The sequence below is a fragment of the Gorilla gorilla genome, chromosome 6, assembly GCF_029281585.2.
Source record: "Gorilla gorilla gorilla isolate KB3781 chromosome 6, NHGRI_mGorGor1-v2.1_pri, whole genome shotgun sequence".
Lineage (NCBI taxonomy): Eukaryota > Metazoa > Chordata > Mammalia > Primates > Hominidae > Gorilla > Gorilla gorilla.
Window position 1 is genome coordinate 149,704,976 of NC_073230.2, and position 25,324 is coordinate 149,730,299.

Here is a 25,324-nt window from a genome sequence, read left to right on the forward strand (position 1 = left end):
AGCCACCATGCCCGGACCACCTAGTATTATTTCTACAGCCTACATAAATGTCAGGGACATCAGTCCTCCCCTTCTGAGGTTCAGGTAGGTGATTAGGCTCCCTGAAGAGGAGAAATGTGATCACACCAATCCTTCAACCGCTAACCTAATTCTGTTCTCTACAAATATTTTTTTAACTTGAAAGTTTTAGTACCTTCGTTTACACATTAACTTTGAGAGAAAGGAAACTGTGAAAGGTTAATGAACGATAACCACATCCAAACAGGCTTCTCTCTAATCTAAGCATTTTCAACATTCATTCCACATCCCGCCTGCAAGTTTAATAAGTAAACATGAGAGTCACATTGTGCTCAAAGTGGGTGATACAAAGGCGAGAGGTCTCTGCCTTTGGGGAGCCCACAGCCTGGGGAAGAGGTGTAACCTCCACTCAGCCTCACTTTACTTCCCAGGTCCTCAAATGATCGTTTGATATTTGGTACTTCTGAGTTTCAGAGATGCTCGAATGAGCTGGTTGTTCCAAAGAAGTTTGCTGAAGGGCGTTATAACCTATGTAATAGCCAAATTTCAACAACCAATGCCAAACACTGTGATTCTGAGTCGTATTTTGAATGTTCTTCATGACTTCTCCATATTTTTGTAAATGAAATGCTAACTTAGAGCTCCTCCCATTTGGACAATGCGGAAGAATCTCAAAGCTGAACTCGTAATCCTATTGCCTCTCTGATGAGAACCAACTCCTTGCCCAGTGTTGCCATCCAAAGGTTTAGGTCTTAAACCTGGAAATCAGACTCCTAGCCTCCCTCCCACTTACTGCCTACGTCTAACTAGTTAACCCAAGTTTTACCTCCAAAGCATCTCTTGAACCCACCCACTTCTCTCAGTCCCCGAGGCAGCTACACCACAGGGTAACTACAAGACCTCACTGTTTCTCCCCATCGCCTCGCCGCACCTGCCCATTGGTGCCCACCCAGTCTCCAGGCTGCTGACAGGATGGTCTCTTAAACATGCAAATCTTTTTTTTTTTTTTCTTTTTTCTGAGATGGAGTTTCACTCTTGTTGCCCAGGCTGGGGTTCAATGCTGTGATCTAGGCTTACTGCAACCTCTGCCTCCTGGGTTCAGGCGATTCTCCTGCCTCAGCCTCCCGAGTAGCTGGGATTACAGGCACCCACCATCCATGCCTGACTAATTTTTTGTCTATTTACCCGAAATGAGGTTTCACCATGTAGGCCAGGCTGGTCTCGAACTCCTGGCCACAGGTGATCCACCCCCTTCAGACTCCCAAAATGTTGGGATTATAAGCGTGAGCCACCGTGCCCGGCCTTAAACATGCAAATCTGATCATCTCTCTCCCCTTCTTAAAAATGTTCCTTTTTTCCATTGCCCTTAGGTAATAGGCCGAAATCCACACCTTGTGTACAGGTCCAGAAGACCTTCAGGCCTCACCCCAGACCCTTCCTGGCCCTCGGGCCACACTCCTGCCTTGCAGTTCCTCTGACATGATGCAGTCTTTCCTGTCTCAGGGCTTTCACCTATTAGTTCACTCAAACTGAACGTCCACTCCCCACCCTCCCGCTGGCCCGAGCGTCACTTCCTCTTGATCCCATCTGTTTCCCTGATAGGCTACACATCCCTGCTGAATGTTCCCATGGCACCTGGATTCCTCACAGCACTGACAGGAGTTATGATCACGACACCAGCTGTGTTCTTCCAACTATTACTGGTCTGCAAATCCCGTGAGGACAGAGTCTCCGTCTATCTCGCTCATTATTACATTCCTATGTCTAACACTCGATAGGTGCATGGTAAATATTTGTTGGTTGAATAAGTGAATGAGTATTTTATTTTATTATTTATTTATTTTCGCTCTGTCGCCAGGCTGGAGTGCAATGGCGCATCTCAGCTCACTGCAACCTCTGCTTTCCGGTTCAAGTGATTCTCCTGCCTCAGCCTCTCAAGTAGCTGGGACTACAAGTGCATGCCACCATGCCCAGCTAAATTTTGTATTTTTAGTAGAGATGGGGTTGCACCATGTTGGCCAGGAAGGTCTCGATCTCTTGACTTTGTCATCCGCCTGCCTCAGCCTCCCAAAGTGCTGGGATTACAGGCGTGAGCCACCTTGCCGGGCCATTTTGTTTTTTGAGATGGAGTCTTGCTCTGTGCCCAGGCTAGAATGCAGTGGCAGGATTTCGGCTCATTGCAACCTCCACTTCCTGGATTCATGTGATTCTCCTGCCTCAGCCTCCCAAGTAGCTGGAATTGCAGGTGTGTGCCACCATGCCTGGCTAATTTTTGTGTTTTTAGTAGAGACAGAGTTTCCCCATGTTAGCCAGGCTGGTCTCAAACTCCTGACCTCAAGTGATCTGCCCATCTCGGCCTCCCAAAGTCCTGGGATTACAGGCGTGAGCCACCATGCCTGGCCCCATGAATGAATATTTTAAAAGCTGGTTTTAAGTGCTACATTTACTGTTCATAATTTATCCCTACTTCAAGATTAAAAAAAAAAGCAGCTGTATTATTGAGTTAATTTTTAGTAAATTGTTTTGAATCCATTTCCCCCAGGATTATTTTCATCTATGGACTAAAAAAGCTTGGCTACAGGCCAGGTGTGGTGGCTCACGCCTATAATCCTAGCACTTTGGTACGCTGAGGCAGACAGATGGCTTGAGTCCAGGAGTTCAAGACCAGCCTGAGCAACATAGCAAAACCCTGCCTCTACAAAAAAATACAAAAATTAGCTGGGTGTGGTGGCATGTGCCCGTGGTCACAACTACTCCGGAGGCAGAGGCAGGAGAATCGCTTGGCCCAGGAGGCGGAGGTTGCAGTGAGTTGAGATTGCACCACTGCACTCTGGCCTGGGAGACAGAGCAAGACCCTGTTTAAAAAAAAAAAAAAGCTTGGCTAGCCTGGCACCTAGCGACCATTTAAAACATCATCCAGCTGGGTTAGAAATCAAGGATGCCACGCGCTGACTTCCATCCTCCTCCTCCAGCTGCCAGAGTCTTTCTGCCTGTCTCTCCTGAGTGGCCACGGGCAGCTCTTCCCCATGGCTCGCCATACTCAGGAAGGGCTTTCCTACCACCAGGTGCTCAGGGCAGGCGGCTAGGCAGGAGGAGACTTCCGTCAGCTCTCAGCTTGCATTCTGTTATCGGGTAACTCCTCCACCGTGTACTAGGACCACTCACAGGGTTTCTGCTTTTCTCTATCCTGGATCTAAACCCTAAATGTCAGAAGGAAAAACTATTTCTGTCCCTCATTGTGGCTAATATCCAACAATTTCCACCTTTCAATGAGAAATGACATGAAAATCACTCTTGTAATGGACAAGAGCAACCTTGGAAGAGCAAGCACTGTCTCTCTGTTTTCCAATGCAGCTTCTATTGAAATACATGGCTTTACTAAATGAAGTTTCTCAGAAGCTTCCAGAGTAGCTTTTGCTCTAAACATCAACTTAATCAAACTGCGCTCCTTTGAAGACTTGAAACATTCAGTTTTTAGACGTGGTAATTCCGAGTTGTCTCAGGGATGCCTTGCTGACTGAGATGGACCACAGCTTGGCTGGTAAGTTAATTTTAACTGTTAAACCTGTGAGAGCCAAGGGTTGCTGCCCAGCCAGAGAGCTGTGGGGATCCGTATCAGTCCCATAGAAGATGGAAATTATGGAATCAATAACAGCACAGTGTGATCTGGCAGCCATATAATGACTGAGGTTTCATGTCCTCAAGAAGTTCTGAAAGTCTTACACTAAAGCTCCAAGGAAAGGCCAAATCTATATGATGCCAAAATAATCAGCTGAAAAGTTGAAATTTTGGTCAATGCAGTTATTTGGTTTCATACAGATCTACAAGCTGTCACATGACCAGGTTAAACTAAAATTTAAACATCTGAATTCCAGTTAAGACATTTTGAGTATGTAGATACATGTGAATTCAGGATGGTGCTCACACTTAAAGAGTAGTAACTTTTCTTGTTAAATGTCGGCCTTAAGGCATTCTTGCCAGAGCTATTAAGTGTATGCCATAAAACACATATAACCAAGTTAATGTTGCTGTAGGAACCTTATCTTTGGAATTTCCTGACATTTGAGGGTTTCTCATTTTCCATTTTAGGACTGAAGGCCTAAGTCCTTGCATTTTTCCTGGGGCTTTAAAGAAATGAAGAAAGAAAAGAGAAGACAGCAAATAGAGAGGGAGAGAGAAAAGGAGGGAAAAGGAAGGAAAGAGAAGAGGAGAAAAGAAAAAAGAAGAGAGAGAAACAGGAAGAGAAAAAGAAAAATACGCTTTCTTAAACCGAGGATCTGAATCCACTGGTTTTGCTCTTAAGGAGGTGAAATAATTGGCCTATGAAAATAAGCTGAATACATTCTCTAAGGCACACACAGCCTGGCCATGAAATTCGAAACCCTCATAACCTCTAAATCCTTAATCATTTCTTTCTTCAACCTTGGTTTGGCTTTCCTCCCTCAAAGAGGGTGGTGCGTCTGCCAAATTCGTGGTACAGTCCTTTTTGTTTTTAAGAGATAGGACCACAATAAAGAGCATACTTTATTTTTTTAAGAGTAGAAAGTGGACTTCTTGCCCTAATCACCTCCATTGTACTATTTTAAACAAAATGAAAAACCCAAAGCCAAAATTGTTAAAACACAGCTGATGCAACCATATTCAAACTGGCCAAGAAAAATTTCATCTTTGGACTTAAATAAGTAACTTTAGCTGGTTATAAAGAAAACGCTGGAAGACTGAAAAGCGCAGATGGTAGTTAAGAGAGAAAAGATAATGGGAATAACTGTTCCCCAGGTTGACTCGCCTGCCCAGTGATGACACAGATGAAGGATTCCAGTTTCCCAGAACCAACCTGTCCCTGGGGGTGTGGGGCCTCCTTGGAGGAAGAGCCAGAAGGGGCGTGGAAGGGCTGCTGTGGGAAGCACTAGGCAGGGGCAGGGAAGTCATGGGAGTGCTCGGGGACCCGGGCTTTGGCACTGGCTGGAGAAAGGATTTATTATTGGAGATGGATTCAGATTTTCTCAGAACATAAAGAAGGAAGCATCTAAGTTCTCCAGACCTCAAGTAACACTGAAACTCAAACCTAGTAAAGATAGTGCAATCATCCTGTATGTATTCTGCAAAAAAAAGATAGTGCAATAAAACCCAAGTCTAGACCAGTCTAATTTATTTACTGATACAAAAATCTTAAAATATTAGCAAATAAAATTCAGTAGTACATTAAAAGAATAATAAACCAGGCCCAAATGGGAATTCATCCCCCACATTTAAGGATGGGTTAATATTAAAATATAAATTCAATATGAATGGATCAGAGCAGAAGAATCATATGATCATCAGGAGTTTCTGAAAAGTACTTTAACAAAAATCTAATCTCTAGTCCTAATTTTTAAAACTCTAAGTGAAAAAATAAATATAAATGGACACTAACTTGATAACATAAAAACATATCTCAAATAAGAGTGCCTGTGAGTGAAACTCTAGATGTGTTACCATTAAAGTTAGGGGCGAAGTAAGACTGCACACTGCTTTCAGCACTATGATTTAACACTGTTCGGAAGTCTCAGCCAGTGCAATTTGGTAAGAGAATTAGGTATAAATTAAAAAGAAAAAGGTAAAATGATGATTCTTTGTAGACAATATGGTTATATTCATAGAAAGTCCAAGAGAATCAACTAACAGACTATTAGAAATAATAAGAAATTTAAGATGTCTTAAAAAATACACATATATATACACACAAACACACACAAAATAAGAGTTCTTAAATACAAAGACCATATGAGAAAAAAGACATTAACCATTGCATTAAAAAGAGAAAAGACTTAGAAATAAATGTAGCAAATACATAGCATGTCAAATAATTATATATTAATTACAAAAACCCCCACATATTTTATGTATGTGAAATTTGATACTAATATTTAGAACATTCAGAAAAATACAGGCAGAAACACTCAAGACATTTTTGGAAAAGGTGAATAATAAGTAAATAAACAAACAAGAGGTTTATAATTACTAAAAAGGAGAGAGACAAAATGATTATTATTATTTTTTTGCATATGACATGATGTTATATATAGGAAGTCCAAGAGGATCAACTGACTAATTATTAGCAACATTAAGAACTTTCTGTAAGCTCTACTAGATATTAAAATACATTATGGGCTGGGTGTGGGGCTCACGCCTGTAATCCCAGCAGTTTGGGAGGCCAAGGCAGACAGATCACTTGAGGTCAGGGGTTCGAGATCAGCCTGGCCAACATGGTGAAACCCTGTCTCTACTAAAAATACAAAAAATTAGCCAGGCGTGGTGGCGTGCGCCTGTAATCTCAGCTATTTGGGATGCTGAGGCAGGAGAAATGCTGGAACCCAGGAGGTGGAGGATGCAGTGAGCTGATATTGTGCCACCGCACTCCAGCCTGGGCGATACTCTGTCTCGAAAAAAAAATAATAATAATAATACATTATGAAGTTAAAATAATAGTTTGGTACTGACAAAAAAATAGCCTGATTAATTAAACAGAATGGAGCCAGAGAAAAATAAAACACTTAACACATATTGAACAGGCTCTGTACTAAGTTTATGTTATACATGTTAACTCATTCAATCTTCACAACAACTCTGTGAAGTGGTTACTATAATATAATTATCACCATTTTACAGATAGGTAAAATGAGGCCAACACAATTTAGTTGCTTGTCCAATGTCCCACAGCTAGTAAGTAGCAAAACTAGTAATGCTATATGCTCCTTATCACAGCATTATTTGTAAACTGGGAATAACTTATATATATTTACATATATATACAAATATATGTAAATAAATTCTAGAATATGCAAACTTTTTCCCCCTTGAAGAGAAGAAATTATGCTATTATGCTATTTACAGAGAAAGTGGGGAAAAAAAAAGAAATTATGCTATTTACAGCCAAAAGAATCATCCTACATGACAGACCATGCTGAGTGGGGGGTGACAGGATTTAATTTATAGTTTATATTTTTAGAAGACTCCTCTGGCTGCTGAGGGAGGAATGTTCTAGGGATGGGAGGTGAATCCAAGATGATTAAGATGGTAGCAGTGGAGGAGATGTAGGCAGATTTGGGATAAAGTTTTGAAACTAGAACCAAAGGACTTGGTGATGAATTAGGAAGGGTTATATGAAAAAGAGAGCAATTGGAGATGACTTTTTAGGTTTGTGGCCTAAGCAACTAAACAAAGGGTGATGCCATTTAGAAGGATGACAATTATTTTAGGAGGAGGTGGTTACCGGTGGCCTGGGTGGAGAATTTGGGTTTGGACACGTTAAGTATAAATGATAAGACAACCAAATGGAGATCCAAGCAGGAGATGACTACACAAACCTTAAGCTGGGGGAGGGAGTTGGGGCTGAATGCCTCAATTTGGGAATCATAAGCATGACATTGACATTTAAAGCCATGGGACTGGATGAGATCATTTAGGGAGTGAGTGTAGATGGAGAAGAAAAGTCTCAGGTCTGGCCCTGGGTTGAGGTGGGGATAGGTTCGGGGTGTGCTCTGACAGATAGAAGGAAAAAAGAATGGAACTCAGAGGAGCCAGAGAAGCAGGACTTCCAGGGACATGGGTGACCCAGAAGCCAAATGAAGGAAGTGTTTCAAGATGGAACAAGTCAACAGGTGTTCCTCGAATACTGAGAGGGGCCAATTAAGAAAAAAACTAAGAACTGGCAATTGGATTTAGCAAGATGGAGGTTACTGGTGGCCTCGGGACAGGGTAGTTTCAGGAGGAGGTTCCCAAAGCTCAATGGGGTGGGTCAAGAGAAAATAGGAGGTGAAATGATGAAAGGGAGTACAACAACTGTTCTGAGGAGTTTTGCTCTAAAGCTGGTTTCTAGATTAGTGGGTATCAAACCAACTAGCATGTTAGAGAAATGGACTAGAGATTAAGTTGCAAAATAGAAAAATTGTTTTCGAAGCATAGATTTTATTTTTAAGCATTAACATGCTTTATTATTTAATGTGTTATTTTAACGTTATAAAATATTCACAGTGCGTGCATCCATATGTATAAATGAGGAAACTGAGGCTTCGAGAGGTTAGATAACTTGTTTAAGGTCACATAGATAGACACTGATAGGGCCAGTGTATTTCTAAAGCCCACACCAAGAAAAATGCAAGCACTGGTAGTTAGCAGGGACTACCAAGTTGTAGACTTCCAGGGTTAACATGAGTCCTTCATTTAACTCTTGGTTACTGTCCCAATTCCAAGTCCTTATTACATCTAAAGGGTAATTTTTAAAAGCACATACTCTTCTTTTTTGAGGACTGAGAACAAACACAAAATACATGCATCAGTTACCAAGTTTCCAGGTTAATTAACAAAGTATCTTAAGCTATGAACCATCTGGACTACAAGATCCATCAGTTTAATAAAACAAATAATTCAGCTGAGAACAGACGGTTATGATGGGACATAAACCACTGAGAGAGTCAGGTGGCGACGCTCTGCCCGGCCACACCGGCACCTACCTGTGGTCTGCACTGGATTTCTGTCTCCCGGTCCACAGTCTTCTGTTCACAGAGGAAGGCGGGGGAGAGGAGGGCAGAGGCGGGGGAGGTAGAGAGGGCAGAGGAGGCAGATTTCTTTTCTCTTTCCTGAAGCCGATGCCCGGCTTCCCATCTTTGTCCCCTTCTCCAGCATGTTTGAACGTTCTCCGGGGTTTTGGCAGAGGGTTGATGAAGGGCTTTGTGGGGGAACCCTCCGAGCCCCTATACACGTTCTCAAGGCTCCGGTCCCATGGCCTTCTGCATGAACCTTTCCTGTCCTCCACAACCTCAGGGGTGGGCTCCCTGCCTTCCAGGTCCGAGGGGTGGACCCTCTGGCTGACTTCTGAGCCGCTCCCGCCTCCCAGGTTCTCAGGAAGGGTGGACCCTGCCTCTGCCTTGTCAGGAGGGCAGTGTGGGGAGTAACAAGTCCCTGGTAACTGGGGATCCAGCCCTGCCGACCCATCCTTCAAAGCCTGCTCGAGTTTCTTGACCTGCTTCAGCACTGAGAGGTGATCGTTCTGAAAGCGTAGCTTGCCAAGTCTTGGCTCTCGGCCTCGGCCCCAGCTAGGATCCACTTCCCGTTCTGGCTGGCTTAGGTCTTGCCCCGGCTCTGGGTCCTGTCCCCCGACGTTCACTGCTCCTTTATTCCTCTCCTTCTCTGTGCTCTCTGTTCCTGGCCTCATTCCATTCTTAGCCTCTGTGACCTGAGTTCTCACCCCATCACTACTCCTCCTCTCCACCATAGAGGACGGCAGATAATCCTCCTGTCTGTCTGCTCTCCTGCTGGGTGCAGAAGTGGGCACCTCTTTCTTCCCTTCCCATTCTGATATCTTGTCCTTTATGTTGAGGGACTTGTGCCGGGGTCTGGCTCTGGCAGATGGGCAAGGGTTCTGAATGCCTCTGAGCTGCTTCTTCCCAGCCCTGCTGGCTTCTGCAGCTGGGTCACTGATGATCATATCCAAGCTGAACATATCCATTCTTGACTCTAGCGTGAGGTTGTGGAGGCCTTCCAGGGGGCTCCTTCTGAAGCCTGACTCCTGATCAGTCTCTAGGAATGGAATGGAGGACTAAAGTGGATGCCTTCGAGGGTCTTTCTCAGTCCTTGGACCTTCCACCTTGACCCTGCACAAGAAAGACAAACACCAGGTGAGTGATTCTCATTGTTCTTGGCTGGTCATAGAGATTTGCTAGAACTTAGATATAAATGTTATATGCAAGTCACAAACCACAAACATTGAAATCCCTATTAAAAAAAAAATTCACTTTGTGGGCAGGGTGCAGTGGCTCACGCCTGTAATCCCAGCACTTTGGGAGGCTGAGGTGGGAGGATCACTTGAGGCCAGGAGTTCAAAACCAGCCTGGGCAACATAACAAGACCCCCATCTCTACAAAAATTTTTTTTAAAAACTCAATTTGTGTTTTCCTTGGGGAGACAGCATGGTGAAATGAAGGAGCAATCGGGTTTAGGAGTCAGATAGGCTTGGGTTTAAATCCTAATTCAGTCACGTGACCTTAGGCAAGTTGTTTAAGTCCTCTAAACCTCAGTTTCCACCTCTGTAAAATGAAGATAATAATAATATGGGCCAGGCATTGTGGCTCACACCTGTAATCCCAGCACTTTGGGAGGCCGAGGCAGGCAGATCACGAGGTCAGGAGTTTGAGACCAGCCTGGCTAACATGGTGAAACCCCGTCTGTACTAAAAATACAAAGATTAGCGGGGTGTGGTGGCAGGCCCTGTAATCCCAGCTACTCACTCAGGAGATTGAGGCAGGAGAATTGCTGGAACCCGGGAGGCAGAGATTGCAGTAAACTTAGATTGCACCACTGCACTCCAGCCTGGGCAACAGAGAGAGACTCTGTCTCAAAAATAAAAATAAAAATAAAAATAAAATAGGAGTAATTTCATGAGGTAAAAGATTACATAGGCTGTTTTTCCTGCTTTTCTTATCCACAGGCAGTTCTTTGCAATGACTATTTAAAAACTAAAACAACATCACAAGTCATGAAGTTTGTGCTACCCCTGAACTTGACAAATTGTCTGAATCAAGTGGGCAAAGCCACAATGATTGGGTGCATCTGAACAGAACCTCCTCTGGAATGGGGCCTCACTAGAGTGAGCTCTTCATGAGCCTTGCCACCAGGGCAGGGATTGTTCTGTTATTTTGGCCTGTTGTGGCCAAGTCTGCACCCCTAGCACCCAAAACAATACCTGGGAGAGTTGGTGGTCAATAAATATCTGGTGCATGAATGAATGCGTGAATAAAGAGGCAGATTCAGATTTCACACTTGGCTTAGAAATGCACTATCTAATAGAGTAGCCACCAGCCACACATGACTATTTAACCTTAAATCCAATGAAATTCAAGCTTCAGTTCCTCAGTTACACCTGCCACATGTCAAGGACTCAGAAGCGCCATGTGGCTGATGGCTACCGTACTGGATGGGTAAGAAGAATATTTCCATCACTGAAGAAAGTTCTGGCCTAGAACATATATGTAATGATACATGCTTCCAAATGTAATTTTAGATTAGGTAATGCCATGAAGATATTAAAAATTATTTTGAAGGAAAAACATTTTTAAATTAGTCTAACAAGAATGAGAGTATCTGTGTTGTCCAATGCAAACATTATTCCACCAGCAAAGGTTATGACTGAGTACAGTGACTTCGGATGTGCCGACATTAGCTAACACCTCACGGTGCCCATTTTCTGAATGTATAGATCTGACCGCATGGAAATTCTGAAACTCCAGTTAAGGTTCACCGTGAGGGATGAATAAGTAGCAATTTCATGCATCCTGTTACTATTTAGCTTTCTATTCCCAAGGTTGTTTGTGTAAAGACCTCTTCCTCAGTGGAGACATTAGCACATAAATTACACCACTGTTCTTGGTTGCACGGCATAAAATAGAAACTTGCGAAAATGCAAACACATTTTTTTGGCAAACGCATTTTCCTATTTTAAATATGGCTATCAAGGCAGAATTCCTTATTTAAATAAACAATTAGGATTCCTAACAGTGTGTTTACAAAGAGAAAATATTTTTAAATTGTTCCATCACCACTGGAGACATTAGCATGAATTCACATTTTAGTCAGAATCAGTTTGTTATTTCACTGAGGGTTCAAAAGGCAGAAGTGATGGTCCTTGCTCTCACAGTGCTAGAGGCAAGATGAAGAGAGAGGACAGACACACACATTAAAAACACCACAATCCAGGTTAGTGCCTGCATGGTGATGACTGATGGTCTACAACATGGTTATTAATGTCCTATATGCTGTGAGGCACTATGGCCTAGGAGCTAAATACATGGGCTTTGGAAATGAGGGACTTGAGACTTGAATCCTGAGTTTTTCATCTTCCTTCTGTAGACTGAAACTCTATGAGTCAGAGGCCACATTTATATTGTTTACTGTGCCTGGTGCATAGCAGCTAGTCAACAAATATTTATTCAATGAATGAATGAATTCATGAGTTAACATGTAATGTGCTCAAAGTACAGCATACTTTCTAAATCTTGGTATCAACAAATGGTAACTAGTGTTATTGGAAGTATCATAGTTATTGTCTAAGAGCCCAAACACATGGAGTGACTTCACAACTATGGAAGCTCTGTCGGAAAACTCGAGAGGAACAAAGGATGGCTTGCTGAAAACTCACACTGGATTTACAAAACTCATGCAACAGAGGCAAGGATGCCGCAACTGTCCTATGAATCCCCAAGGACAGAGTTCCTGCTCCATGTGGTTGCCGGCCCAAGAGTTTCTAGAGTTCCTGTTTCCAGGATTCTCCCGCCCCATAAGGGGTTCCAGACTGGGGCGCAGAGCTAAGAACCCCTCAGTGGCTGCCAACTGCTTCGTGGAATGTGAGAGGATCAGACAAAGGGCTCCATCTGGGGAGAAGGAAACAATCACGCTGGTATTAGATGGGAAAACTGACTGTGTACAGGTACAGCTGCAAAGACTTAGGGCTCAAACATAAATAAAATACCTGAACATCCTAGTAGTTAGAAAAATAAACCCAGAATTGGAATGCGTCATGGGGATAGGGCTAAAGTTACCAAGGGATCATCCTCTCCTCACACCGGCCATTAGTCAGACTCTCTCTTGATCACTTTGGCCTAAAGCCTTAAATGAATGCAGTGCATGGAGACGGTCTGCAGGAGGCTCATTAGAATGACCTGAAAAAGAGCTCCTTAGCTCAAGGAAGTAGGATCAGTGAAGAAGGAGGTGGTAGGAGAGTAAGAAGCTGGGCCAGCATCTACACTCTCGGGGGAGAAGTGTTCTTACTTGTCAGCCAATTTGTAGCTCAGGTTTTCAGTCTGGCTGTGGCTGCCCTTGGCCGGCCTGCACACTGTCATCATGTCAGCACCGAGGGGAGTTCCAGGTCACCTGGGGGGACAGGGATGCACACCCAGTAAGCCATGACAGCAGGGCCTCCCTCAGAGGGGAGCAAATCTAGGGCCCACACTCCAAACTATTTATCCCTGATAGATTCCACCCAGGAGCAGGGGATGGAAAGAACACACAATTCAGAATCCCAGGCCTAGCAGGTAAAGCGAGGGTGCAATCCCGAGGTCCACCCAGATTCAGAACTCATGCCAACCTCTTTGTATATATCTCTTTTGTTCATTTGTTTTTTTTGAGACAGGGTCTGGTTCTGCTGCCCAGGCTGGAATGCAGTGGCATGCTCTTGGCTCACCACAACCTGCGCCTCCTGGGCTCAAGTGATTCTCGTGCCTCAGCCTCCCCAGTAGCTGGGATTACAGGTGTGCACCACCACCCCTGGCTAATGTTTGTATTTTTAGTAGAGATGGTTTTTCACCTTGTTGGCCAGGCTGGTCTTGAACTCCTGTTCTCAAGTGATCTGCCTGCCTTGGCCTTCCTAAGTGCTGGGATTACAGGAGTGAGCCACTGTGCCTGGCCCTCTTTGTATATATCTTTTAGCTAAGGTCACCAAAAATTTTAAGAAAACATACAAACTTAGAAAGCAAAACATAAATAACAACGAGACCCAATGCTTTTTTAGGCTCTCTAAGAACCACTGTGATGAGCTAATAGTCCCCAAAGAAGAAAGTAGTTGCCCTTTTATTTGACAAAAGACATAAACCACACACCAAAGTGGAACTGTCTTCACAGGGATACTCTACCCTTCTGCGAACCCTGACACTGGGAGTTTAAACACACACTGCCCTTGTCTGCAGAGCCCCCCATGGGGAGCCCCTCCCAGCTCCTCCAAACTGAGGAGGAAGAAACAGCCAGTCATGAGGTCATCTGTCTGGTCTAAGGAACATCAGGAGATGGTCTTGGCAAACCCAGGAATCCCACTGAGTTCCTTAAACCCCCCAAATAGCAAGGCCTGTGTGGATACCAAGGCAGCAGCCTCAGCTCAGAAGTAGCAGTTGAAGACTCTGGTGCCTGGCCCCCACATAAACTGAAGTAACTGATTAAACTTCATTGCTTCATAGCAAGTCCTTCCAGAACTCTTTGGGAAGAAGTGTCTCCCAACATGAGCATAAATGGACCTCAGGTGAAGGTGCTGACAAGATGGGGCCCATCAGAGAAGGCCAACAGGATGGGCCACGCAGTTCTTCTGTAAGGCATGAACACCAGCTGGTCTTCCCTAGTGGAGAGGAGCCACCTCCTTGACTAGAGCTCAAGGCATATCAAGATACTGGGTATTTACGTTACTTTTCCAGGGAAGCCCTCTTCCAACTCCTTCTTCAGTTTCCAAGATTCCTACCCTATTTCCCAGGATGGTTTCCCTGCTAGGTGATGGGATGGTTGCCTGATGTCCTGGCCTGGGCATCCTCTCCCTCCTGAGTAATCAAAGGGCAGAACTTCAAGACATGCAGATAGCTCTTGGGAACAAGGAGAGGAAGGGAGGAAGGCCAGAGAGAAAGAGAAAAAGAAAAGGAGAGTGCACATGGGTAACAAATGAACAAGAGGGAGGCTGGGGAACCATGAGCTGGGGGAGCAAGGAAGGGAACAGACACATCTGCCAACTGTGTGTGTGTGGGTGGACAGGAGCATGGAGCTCTGGCCTGTCCATGGAGTTCAGCTGTTCCCCTATCCAGCAACTCAGCACCAGACATTGTGGGGCTTGATCTATGTTGTAACCGAGCCTACTTCTTTAAAGAAGCCAGGCCCCAGGGCTTGCCCATCCCATCATGCAGGGTAGCCCTGAAAGGCCTTTCAGGGACAGGAAGGAACTCATTGTCCCTCTCACAAAGCTCTGCAGAGCTGAAAGCTTCTGGAGTCCCTCCACTTGGCTGGGCCCACAGACACTACTCTTCTGTCCGGCATCTGGCAGAGGGCCCCAGTGGACGTCAGGGAGAACAGCCCCTCCCCACCACCACCACCACCCTCCACGCAGACCAAACCCACAAGAATCCAACCTTGTTCCATATGAGCCAGCAGCTCTCTTCCAAGCTGGCTTCCCCTTTCACTGGCACTAGGACAAGGTGCCAGGCTGTGTGCAGGATGCACCGAAGGACTCAAAGATGAGTAAGAGTCTCTGCCGTCATCGAGAGCACCAGGGCTGTGCCTGGGTCACAATCAATCCTGTAACTCCCCCCATGCCCTCAAGAAAACAGTTTCCCTATAGTTCTCAGGAAGCACAGCTTTTCCAAAAGGAAAAAAGGCCACTGTGTCGAATGCACAGAGATGGATGTATGAACTTCGAGGTCAAAGATCACAAAAAGCACTTAAATGACATGATACTTAAGTGAACTCACTTCCCATCAGGGAGTAATAACTTCCAGCATGAAAACCATGATCTCCAGAGAAATGGCTGATGCCACATACTGAGAAGCAAGTGCAGGGGGCTTCAGAGGCTGGCACTGAGGGGGCATAGAACCCCCCTGAACACTCAGCAATCAGTCCACCAGCATTTCTGAATTCACAAAGATATTAAAAATGCTGCTGTAAAAAACTGACCTTTCCCTTTTTGTCTCTGATGATTAGCAGTTGTTAACTGGCTGGGCACGGTAGCTCACACCTGTAATTCCAGCACTTTTGGAGGCCGAGGTGGGCTGATCACTTGAGCTCAGGAGATTGAAACCAGCCTGGGCAACATGGCAAAACATTGTCTCTACAAAAATACAAAAATTAACCGGGTGTGCTGGTGCATGCCTGCAGTCCCAGCTACTCGGGAGGCTGAGGTGTGAGGATTGCTTGAGCCCAGCAGATGGAGGTTGCAGTGAGCTGAGACTGCACCACTGCACTCCAGCCCAGGTGACACAGTGAGACCCTGTCTCAAAAAAAAAAAAAAAAAAAAATCATTAATTAAGTAACAAACCCAGCCGAATTTGCTAGTTGGGAGTGCTCTGTGACTTAAATTACCATGATAAACTTCATTATCACTTTATAGTCTGGGATTGTGAGATAGAACCATTTTCCAAAGTGTGGTCCATGGGGGATCAGTTCCAGTCAACCTGGGGACCCTGTCAGACATGCAGATTCCTGGGCACCTCTCCGATGTACCAAGACGTACCAAAGCCAACAGTCTGAGGGCTGCTCTGGAATCTGCATTTAAATATGGTAAATCAAAGGTCGCAGAGGCCAATGTCCTGGCTTGGGCATCTCTCGCTTGCAAGAAATCAAAGGGCTGGGCTTCATGACAGCTTGAGTTTTTACACAACACAAGGTTCCTTATTTCTTTTTAGACAATTTGGTCTTGTGATCCAAGTAGACTATATTCCAAGAGAGATAATGGTATGATTGATAGTAATAACACATTTTCCCACTCAACTGCTTTCCATAAAAATAGAACTTCCCATTAACCAGATGGGCTATTACTAATAATTTTAATTAACTGGCTGGGCATGGTGGCTCATGCCTATAATCCCAGCACTTTGGGAGGCCAAGGCGGGCGGATCTCTTGAGGTCACAAGTTTGAGACCAGCCTGGCCAGCATGGGGAAACCCTGTCTCTACTAAAAATACAAAAATTAGGTGGGCATGGTGGTGGGCGCTTATAATCCCAGCTACTCGGGAGGCTGAAGCAGAAGAATTGCTTGAACCCAGGAGGTGGAAGTTGCAGTAAGCCGAGATCGCCCCACTGTACTCCAGCCTGGGCAACAGAGTCAGACTCTTTTTTGAGAGTCTGTCTCAAAACAAACAAAAAAAATTAATTAGACTAAAAAGTCCTACAAAATTTTGAAGGTAGCTGATGAGTACACAAGAGTTCATATATTTTTTGCAGGCTTGAACATTTCTGTAAGTTTCAGAAACTAAGTTGAAGAAAAATATTTTTAAAATTCTAACATCTATAGCTGATTATGTTTATCAACCCAGTCCATAATCTAACCCTGTTGTTCTTCTTGCTGAAGTGAATACTGTAAAATCTTTTCTTGGCTCAAGAATTTTGTTTGGGCATTGACATCATGTTGACTGGAGGGTTCAGAAGTTAAGAAGCTGGGTGGGACTGGTCTGAAGGCAGTGAGTCAACTGAATTGATTATTCACAGTCAGTTACGCATCCAAGTCTTTATTCTACTCTTCCCCCCTTCTCACTACTGCATTTGACACTTGTGGGTTTTTTTCAATTACTCTTTTTTTTGGAGACAGGGTCTCGCCGTCACCCAGGCTGGAGTGCAGTGGTGTGATGATGGCTCATAGCAGCTTCAACCTGCTGGGCTTAAGCGATCCTCCCGCCTCAGCCTCCTGAGTAGCTGGGACTACAGGCATGCACCACCACGTGTGGCTAATTAAAAAAATTTTTTTTAGTAGAGATGGAGTTTCACTATGTCACCTAGGCTGGTCTTGAACTCCTGAGATCAAGCAATCCTCCCACCTTGGCCTCCCAAAGTATTAGGATTACAGGCATGAGCCACTGTGCCCAGCCTCACTTAACTAGTCTTAAGGAAAAAAAAAAAAAAAAGAAAGAAAAAGCCAGATGGGAGAGTCTCCCTCAATTTTTAATCCTGTTGGGTACTGCGGTCTACTCTCTTGGCCAGCTGATGCTGAGAGATCCTCTTACTCCCAATTACGTCTGTGAATTACCCTTAATTTTGAGAGGGAGAGAGATCAAGAGATCTCATAGTGAGATGCTTCTGATCAGCCTCAAAAGCCCAGACAACTTAATTGCTCCAGACTGACATTGCTAGATTATATATATAATTTTACAGTTCCTTCCAAGCTTATCTCTGAACACACTATTTTTTGTTTTTTAAAGGGGCTTAGAATTCTAAAATGTCAAGTCATTAATTACACAACAAATAGCTCTCAGAAAAAAGGTCAAGAATTTAAAACAGATATAAAGTGTTTTCCCACAAGTGGGAAGAGGAAATAAACAAGATCAGGTCCCAGGGGCAGTTCTCACAGGAGCGGCTGTGGACCTGTGGCATTTGGAGGAGGACCAAGAGAAGCGGGCTATGCCTGAGGGGAGAGGAGCGGAGCCCTCAGGAGGACCCAGCAGCTCCTTTAGAATCCTGCTGGGCCTGCCCCATTGCTGTCTTTCTTCTGCGGCCATTTTTGGAATCCGGCAAAGGCAATCCAGAAACACCAGCCTGGTGAAGCCAGCACAGCCTTAAGGGCTAGGAGCCCAGCAAGACATCAACTAGTGGTCTGAGGCCTGGCCTCTCGGACTGCTGCTTCTGATAACAGAGCACTGTTATTATTATTTTTTTTTTGAGACGAGTTTCACTCCTGTTGCCCAGGCTGGAGTGCAATGGCATGATCTCGGCTCACCGCCACTCCGCCTCCCAGATTCAAGCGATTCTGCCTCAGCCTCCCAAGTAGCTGGGATTACAGGCATGCGCCACCACATGCGGCCTCTCTTTAAATCTTAAAGCAAGAAGTGATTTAAATATAAAATGGGCTGGGTACAGTGGCCCACACCTGTAATCTCAGCACTTTGGGAGGCTGAGGCAGGAAGATGACTTGAGCCCAGGAGTTCAAGACCAGCCTAGGCAACATTGCAAGAACCCATCTCTACAAAAAATAAAAAATAAAAAAATTGGCCAGGTGTGGTGGTGCACATCTGTAGCCCCAGCTACGCAGGAGGCTTAGAGGGAGGATCATTTGAGCCTGGGAGGTTGAGGCTGCAGCGAGCCTTGATTGCATCACTGCACTCCAGCCTACACAACAGAGCGAGACCCTGTCTCAAAATAAATAAATACATAAATATAAAATGAAATGTGGAAGTGTTGGTCAGTTGATGGATTTTAAAAAGTGGTCTATCTGTACAATGGAATTCAGTCACATAAAGGAATGAAGCACTATTACATGCTACAACATTGGTGAACTAAAGAAACCTACTACATGAAAGAAGCCAGACACAAAAGGCCACATATTGTATGATTCCATTTATATAAAATGTCCAGAGCAGGCAAATTCACAGAGACGGATGGTAGATTAGTGATTGCCGGAGGCAGAGAGGAGGGAGAAATTGTTCCTCATTGCTATTAATAGGTGAGGGTTTCTTTGGAATGATAGAAATGTCCTAAAATTTCATAGCGGTGATAGTTGCACAATGCGGTGAATACACCACAAGCCACTGAACTGTACAGTTTAAGATGGTGAATGTTGGCTGAGCGCAGTGGCTCATGTCTGTAATTCCAGCACTTTGGGAGGCAGAGGCAGGTGGATCACCTGAGGTCAGGAGTTCGAGACCAGCCTGACCAAATGGTGAAACCCCGTCTCTACTAAAAATACAAAAAATTAGCTGGGTGTTGTGGCACACGCCTGTAATCCCAGCTACTTGGGAAGCTGAGGCAAGACAATCACTTGAACCCGGGAGGCGGAGAATGCCATGAGCCAAGATTGCCCCATTGCACTCCAGCCTGGATGACAGAGCGAAACTCCGTCTCAAGAAAAAAAAGGAAAAAAAAAAAAAGATGGTGAATGTTATGTGGATTCTATCTCAGTGGAAATAAATTATGTAAGTACAGTGTATATTCCGTGAAAAAAATAAGATATATGCGCAGGGGAAGAGGTGGAGTGAGGAATAAAATCCACGCAATTATAATTTCCAGTGCCCTTTACTGATCTAAACTTGATTATGTTAGCTCCGAAGCATAAGTAAATATGTATTATATATAACTTGACACCAAAAGGATCATATTTGTTATACTAATTTTTTTTTTTTTTTTTTTTTGAGACAGAGTCTTACTCTGTTGCCCGATCTGGAGTGCAATGGTGCAATCTTGGCTCACTGCAACCTCCACCTCGCGGGTTCCAGCAATTCTCCTGCCTCACCCTCCCAAGTTGCTGGAATTATGGTCATGTACCACCACGCCCGGCTAATTTTTGTATTTTTGGTAGAGATAGGACTTCTCCATGTTGGCCAGGCTGGTCTCGAACTCCTGATCTCAAGTGATCCGCCCACCTTGGCCTCCCAAAGTACTCGGATTACAGGCATGAGCCACTGCGTCCAGCCCTGTTACACTAAATTTAAAAATAAGGTTGAGGGCCGGGTGCAGTGGCTCACTCACGCCTGTAATCCCAGCACTTTGGGAGACTGAGGCGGGTGGATCACCTGAGGTCGGGAGTTCGAGACCACCCTTACTAACATGGAGAAACGCTGTCTCTACTAAAAATACAAAATTAGCCAGGCATGGTGGTGCATGCCTGTAATCCCATCTACTTGGGAGGCTGAGGCAGGAGAATGGCTTGAACCCGGGAGGCAGAGGTTGCAGTGAGCCAAGATCAAGCCATTGCATTCCAGCCTGGGCAACAAGAGCGAAACTCTGTCTCAAGAAAAAAAAGAGGTTTAGCTGAGTACAGTGATGCAAGCGTGTAGTCCCTGCTACTGGAGGAGCTGAAGCAGGAGGACTGCTTGAGACCAGGAGTTTGAGGCTGCAGTGAGCTATAATCGCACCTGTGAATAGCCACTGCAGGCTGAGTGCAGTGGCTCATGCCTGTAATCCTAGCACTTTGGGAGGCCAAGGCAGGCAGATCACTTGAGGTCAGGAGTTCAAGACCAGCCTGGCTAACATGGTGAAACCCCATCTCTACTAAAAATAGAAAAATTAGCCAAGCTTGGTGGTGTGCACCTGTAGTCCCAGCTACTTGGGAGGCTGAGGCAGGAGAATCACTTGAACCCAGGAGGCAGAGGTTGCAGTGAGCCAAGATCACACCCTTGCACTCAAGCCTGGGTAACAGAGTGAGACTCCATCTTAAAAAAAAAAAAAAAAAAGCTACTGCACTCTAGCCTGGGCAACACAGCAAGACCCCACCTCCTAAAAAATAGTTTAGGCTACTCTGCCTGTGGGGTAGCCCTGCTTTGCCTATGGAGCAGCCACCCTTAAAATTAAAAAAAAAAAAAAACAAAAAAAAAACTACAACTTAGATTGTGAAACAAAAATAAAATCTCAGGACCTCCAACTCACTATGCCAAAAGGAAAATAACAGCTTAGGAACTGAGTCACACACAAAAAAACTGCCTTCCTTTTGTTCCACGACAGCTGTAATTTCACATGCTAACTTTATCTGGTGTCAAATGCAGACCAACTGAGAGCTGGATGAATGCACTACTGACTTTTCCCCATTCCCTTCTTTTCCCATGGAAAACGTGGATTCACTGAGCACCAATCAGAGCCTCATTGGAATGTGACCACTTGCCTCATCACCTACCCTTCTCCCCTTTTTTCTTTTCCTCCTTCCCCTCCTGCTCACTGTTGCCCTTTTAAACACTGAAGTCCTCAAAGCCTCTTTGGAAAAAGCACAGGAGACACAGATCTTTTTTATTTTTTTATTTTTTATTTTTTTGAGACAGAATCGCTCTGTCACCCAGGCTGGAGTGCAGTGGCACGATCTTGGCTCACTGCAGCCTCTACCTCCTGGGCTCAAGTGATTCTCGTAACTCAGCCTCCTGAGCAGCTGGAATTAACAGGCGTGCACCAAGACATCCAGCTAATTTTTGTATTTTTAGTAGAGATGGGGTTTTGCCACCTTGCCTTGCTGGTCTCGAACTCCTGGCCTCAAGTGATCCACCTGCCTTGGCCTTCCAAAGTGCTGGAATTACAGGTGTGAGCCACCGCACCTGGCCAGGAGACAGATCTTACTGTGACTTGTGTTTCTTTTTCCCAGGGGTATCCTCAACCTGGGCAAAATAAACCTCTAAATTAATTGAGCTGCCTCAGTCATTTTTTGGTTTACAGGATTGTAAATGATTACATATTCATAAAATTACATTTTAAATAGTTTTTGTGTTGCGAATAAGGCCATGGGCTATTCAGCTTTAATGATTCCAATATCTCTTAGTTTTATCAGCTTATGAAGAGCAGGCAAAAAATAGAGAAGAAACCATAACAATTACAGTAGAACAAAAATAGCTGTTTTCTTGTCTGAGCATTCTTAGCACACATATCTAGAAGTTATTTGTTTCCAAAAACAACTTGAGAAATAAAAGCACACAATCAATGTAATACAACTCTTGCCATGTCTAACTACATAGTGCAGCTCATTCTGGAGCCTTGATGCTTCATTTTCCTCATTTTCTTTAAACAAACAAAAAATTTTTTTTTTTGAGATAGGGTCTGTTGCCCAGGATGGAGTGCAGGTCCCTGCTGCCTTGACCTCCCTGGGCTCAGGTGATCTTCCTACCTCAGCTCCCTACCGCCCCAGGTAGCTGGGACTACAGGTGTGCACCACCACGCCTGGCTAATTGCCATATTTTTTGTCAGGACAGGGTTTCACCATGTTGCCCAGGCTGGTCTCGAACTCCTGGCCTCAAGCACTCCTCCTGCTTTGCCCTTCCAAAGTGCTGGGATTACAGGCGTGAGACACTGCACCTAGCCAATGAAGAGGTCTTAAAAAAATTAAAATGGGTTGCTCTAGGCCTATACATAACTTTATTTATTTATCTGATTCGTTATATTTTCAAAAACAAACCAGTATTTTTGCATTTGGAAGAAGACAGAGGAATCTGAAACAGATGAGGAATAAGAGAAGCCAAAGACTGTGTGCTGCCTCAGAACAACACCTGGGGACATATTTGGCAAAACTGCGGCCTGCACCCTTCTTGGACCAAATGCTTAAACTGTGCCTGCACAAAAGCACCGCACATCAAGTCCTTAGAGCACGACACCAGGTAGATGGAGGCAGTACCAAAGGCACAACTTCTCTGCTAACAACCAAAGTCTGCCCATTTCTAGGAGTTCTGCTTTTTTTTTTTTTTTTCTTTTTTGAGATAGAGCCTCGCTCTGTCGCCCAGGCCAGAGTGCAGTGGCACAATCTTGGCTGACTGCAGTCTCAACCTTCCTGGTTCAAGCAATCCTCCTGCCTCAGCCCCTCAGCTAGCTGTGACTGAGGCAAGAGCGCACCACCCTGTCCGGCTATTTTTTTTTTTTTGTATTTTTTTGTAGAGATGGGGTTTTGGGGTTTTGCCATGTTGGCCAGGCTGGTCTTGAACTCCTGAGCTCAAGTGATCCACACACCTTGGCCTCCCAAAGTGCTAAGATTACAGGTGTGAGTCACTGAACCCAGGCCTACATATCATTTTTCTTATGCTTAATGCATCCACCAACAAATAACTGGATAAACAAAAGTGGTCTACACATATAATGGAACAGTATTCAGCCATAAAAAGGAATGAAGTTGAGATACACGTTACAACATGGATGAACCCTGAAAACATTATACTAAGTGAGAGAAGCCACTGACAAGAGATCACACATTGTGTAATTCAATTCTCAAGAAATTTCAGAATAGGCCAATCCTGGCCGGGCGTGGTGGCTCATGCCTGTAATCCCAGCACTTTGGGAGGATGATGTGGCCAGATCACCTGAGCTCAGGAGTTCAAGACCAGCCTGGCCAATATGGTGAAACCCCATCTCTACTAAAAATATAAAAATTAGCCGGGTGTGGTGGCGGGCGCCTGTAATCTAAGCTAGAGGCTGAGGCAGGAGAATCGCTTGAACCCAGGAGGTGGAGGTGGCAGTGAGCTGAGATCACACCACCGTACTCCAGCCTGGGCGACAGAGCGAGACTCCATCACATACACACAAAAAAAGAATAGGCCAATCCACAGAGACAGAAAGTAGATTAGTGGTTGCCAGAGGCTAAGTGAGGCGGGGAAGTAAGAAGTGACTGCTAATAGGTATGGATTTTGGGGGGCAGGATGATGGAAATGTTCTAAAATTATAGAGTGGTGGTTGTTACACAACACAGTCAGTATACTAGAAACCACTAAATTATATGCTTTAAGAGAGTCAATTTTATGGTATGTGAATTATATCCCAATAAAGCCATTATTTAAAAAAAAGAATCGGCAGGGACAATTACTAAAAGTGAGGAGTCCTGGACCCACCCTAGACCAAACAAAGCTGACTGCCAGAGTAGGATGTAGGAATTTATATTTGTAAGTTTCCCAAAGAGTTCACAGGCATAGTAATAAGAGTTGCTGGCCTAGAGTTGAATCATGGGGGCTATTTTCATGTCACTTGCATTGTCAGTCAGCATCAGAAATACTCTATTTTGCCTTCTCCTTTGTAAGGCAGTATTTATTTTTTTGAGACAAAGTCTTGCTCTGTCACCCAGGCTGGAGTGCAGTGGTACCATCTCAGCTCACTGCAACCTCTGCCTTCTGGGTTCAAGCGATTCTCGTGCCTCAGACTCCTGCGTAGCTGGGACTCCTGGCGTGTGCCACCATGCCCAGCTGATTTTTGTAGTTTTAGTAGAGATGGGGTTTCACCATGTTGGCCAGGATGGTCTCGAACTCCCGACCTCAGGTGATCTGCCCGCCTTGGCCTCCCTAAATGCTGGGATTACAGGCGTGAACCACTGTGCGCAGCCTGTAAGGCAGTATTTTACTCCAGTAAATACTTCTGTTTCAGAGCATCTTGGGAATCTGACGCAGGTGTTACCAGCACAAAGTGCGTGCACCTTTTCCTGGAACCCAGATGCTGATGCTTGGAGATGCTGCTCTGCTGATTCTTCCCTCTACGGCCTTCAATATCAAGGCTCCCCTGTACTCTAAAGGAGGCCTCAGGACCAGGAGCATCACCGGAGTAATTTCAGGAATTTCTGTCCTTATAAATACTCAGTCATTGACAATAATACTTTCTTTTAACATCTTGAAGGCCAGTGCAGTGGCTCACGCCTGTAATCCCAGCACTTTGGGAGGCCGAGGCGGGTGGATCACTTGAGTTCGAGACCAGCCTGGCCAACATGGTGAAACCGTCTCTACAAAAATACAAACATTATCTGGGCGTCGTGGTGGGCGCCTGTAATCCCAGCTACTCGGGAGGATGAGGGAGGAGAATCGCTCGAACCTGGGAGGCAGAGGTTGTAGTGAGCCGAGATCGCACCACTGCACTCCAGCCTGGGTGACAGAGTGAGACCCTGTCTCAAAACAACAACAACAAAAACAACTTGATCAGTATTTTCCTGACCAACACCTGTCAGCTTGTCTGACAAATGAAGCCGCTGGGAATCTGTGGCTCGGGCAGCCTGACTGGACTGACCACACTGTGTGACGTGCCGGATGCCAGAGGCAGCTAAAGATGCATATCATTCTCACTTTCATAAACCCGGGAAGGATTTTTTCACATCTGCAGAACATTCTAACATATAGGGATGCATTTGGCTAGCTTAGTAGTTTAGAAACACACTTTGGACTTGACAATATTTGCAAATCATGCTTTTTACCATTCTCTAGAGGGTGAAAATAGAAGAAGTGCAATTTAGTGGCCATCTTGGATAGGAACACTAAATTACAGTGTGTAGAAAGACTCAGTGGCGTCAGTCCTCCAGAGTTAATGCTCAATAACTGCCAGGGTCACCTCTCTGATCAAGGCTAGTATGAGTTTGCCATAAATCATTAAAGCATGAGTTATAAAAGTTATGAAA

At 44.8% G+C, this 25,324-nt stretch overlaps 1 protein-coding gene across 4 annotated transcripts in view; it reads right to left on the bottom strand.

The window, feature by feature from the left end:
- Nucleotides 1–25,324, bottom strand: part of DENND2A (DENN domain containing 2A) — a 121,961-nt gene that overhangs the window by 74,214 nt on the left and 22,423 nt on the right. For 3 of the 4 annotated variants that reach the window (XM_031013516.3, XM_055393222.2, XM_019031130.4), the window contains exons 2-3: nucleotides 12,820–12,921; nucleotides 8,511–9,650 (exon numbers count right to left, since the gene is read on the bottom strand). In XM_031013516.3, coding sequence (XP_030869376.2) covers nucleotides 8,511–9,505 — 995 coding nt within the window. In that variant the 5' untranslated portion in view covers nucleotides 9,506–9,650; nucleotides 12,820–12,921. The remainder of the gene's footprint in view (nucleotides 1–8,510; nucleotides 9,651–12,819; nucleotides 12,922–25,324) is intronic. The other variant, XM_055393225.2, reaches the window with a different exon arrangement.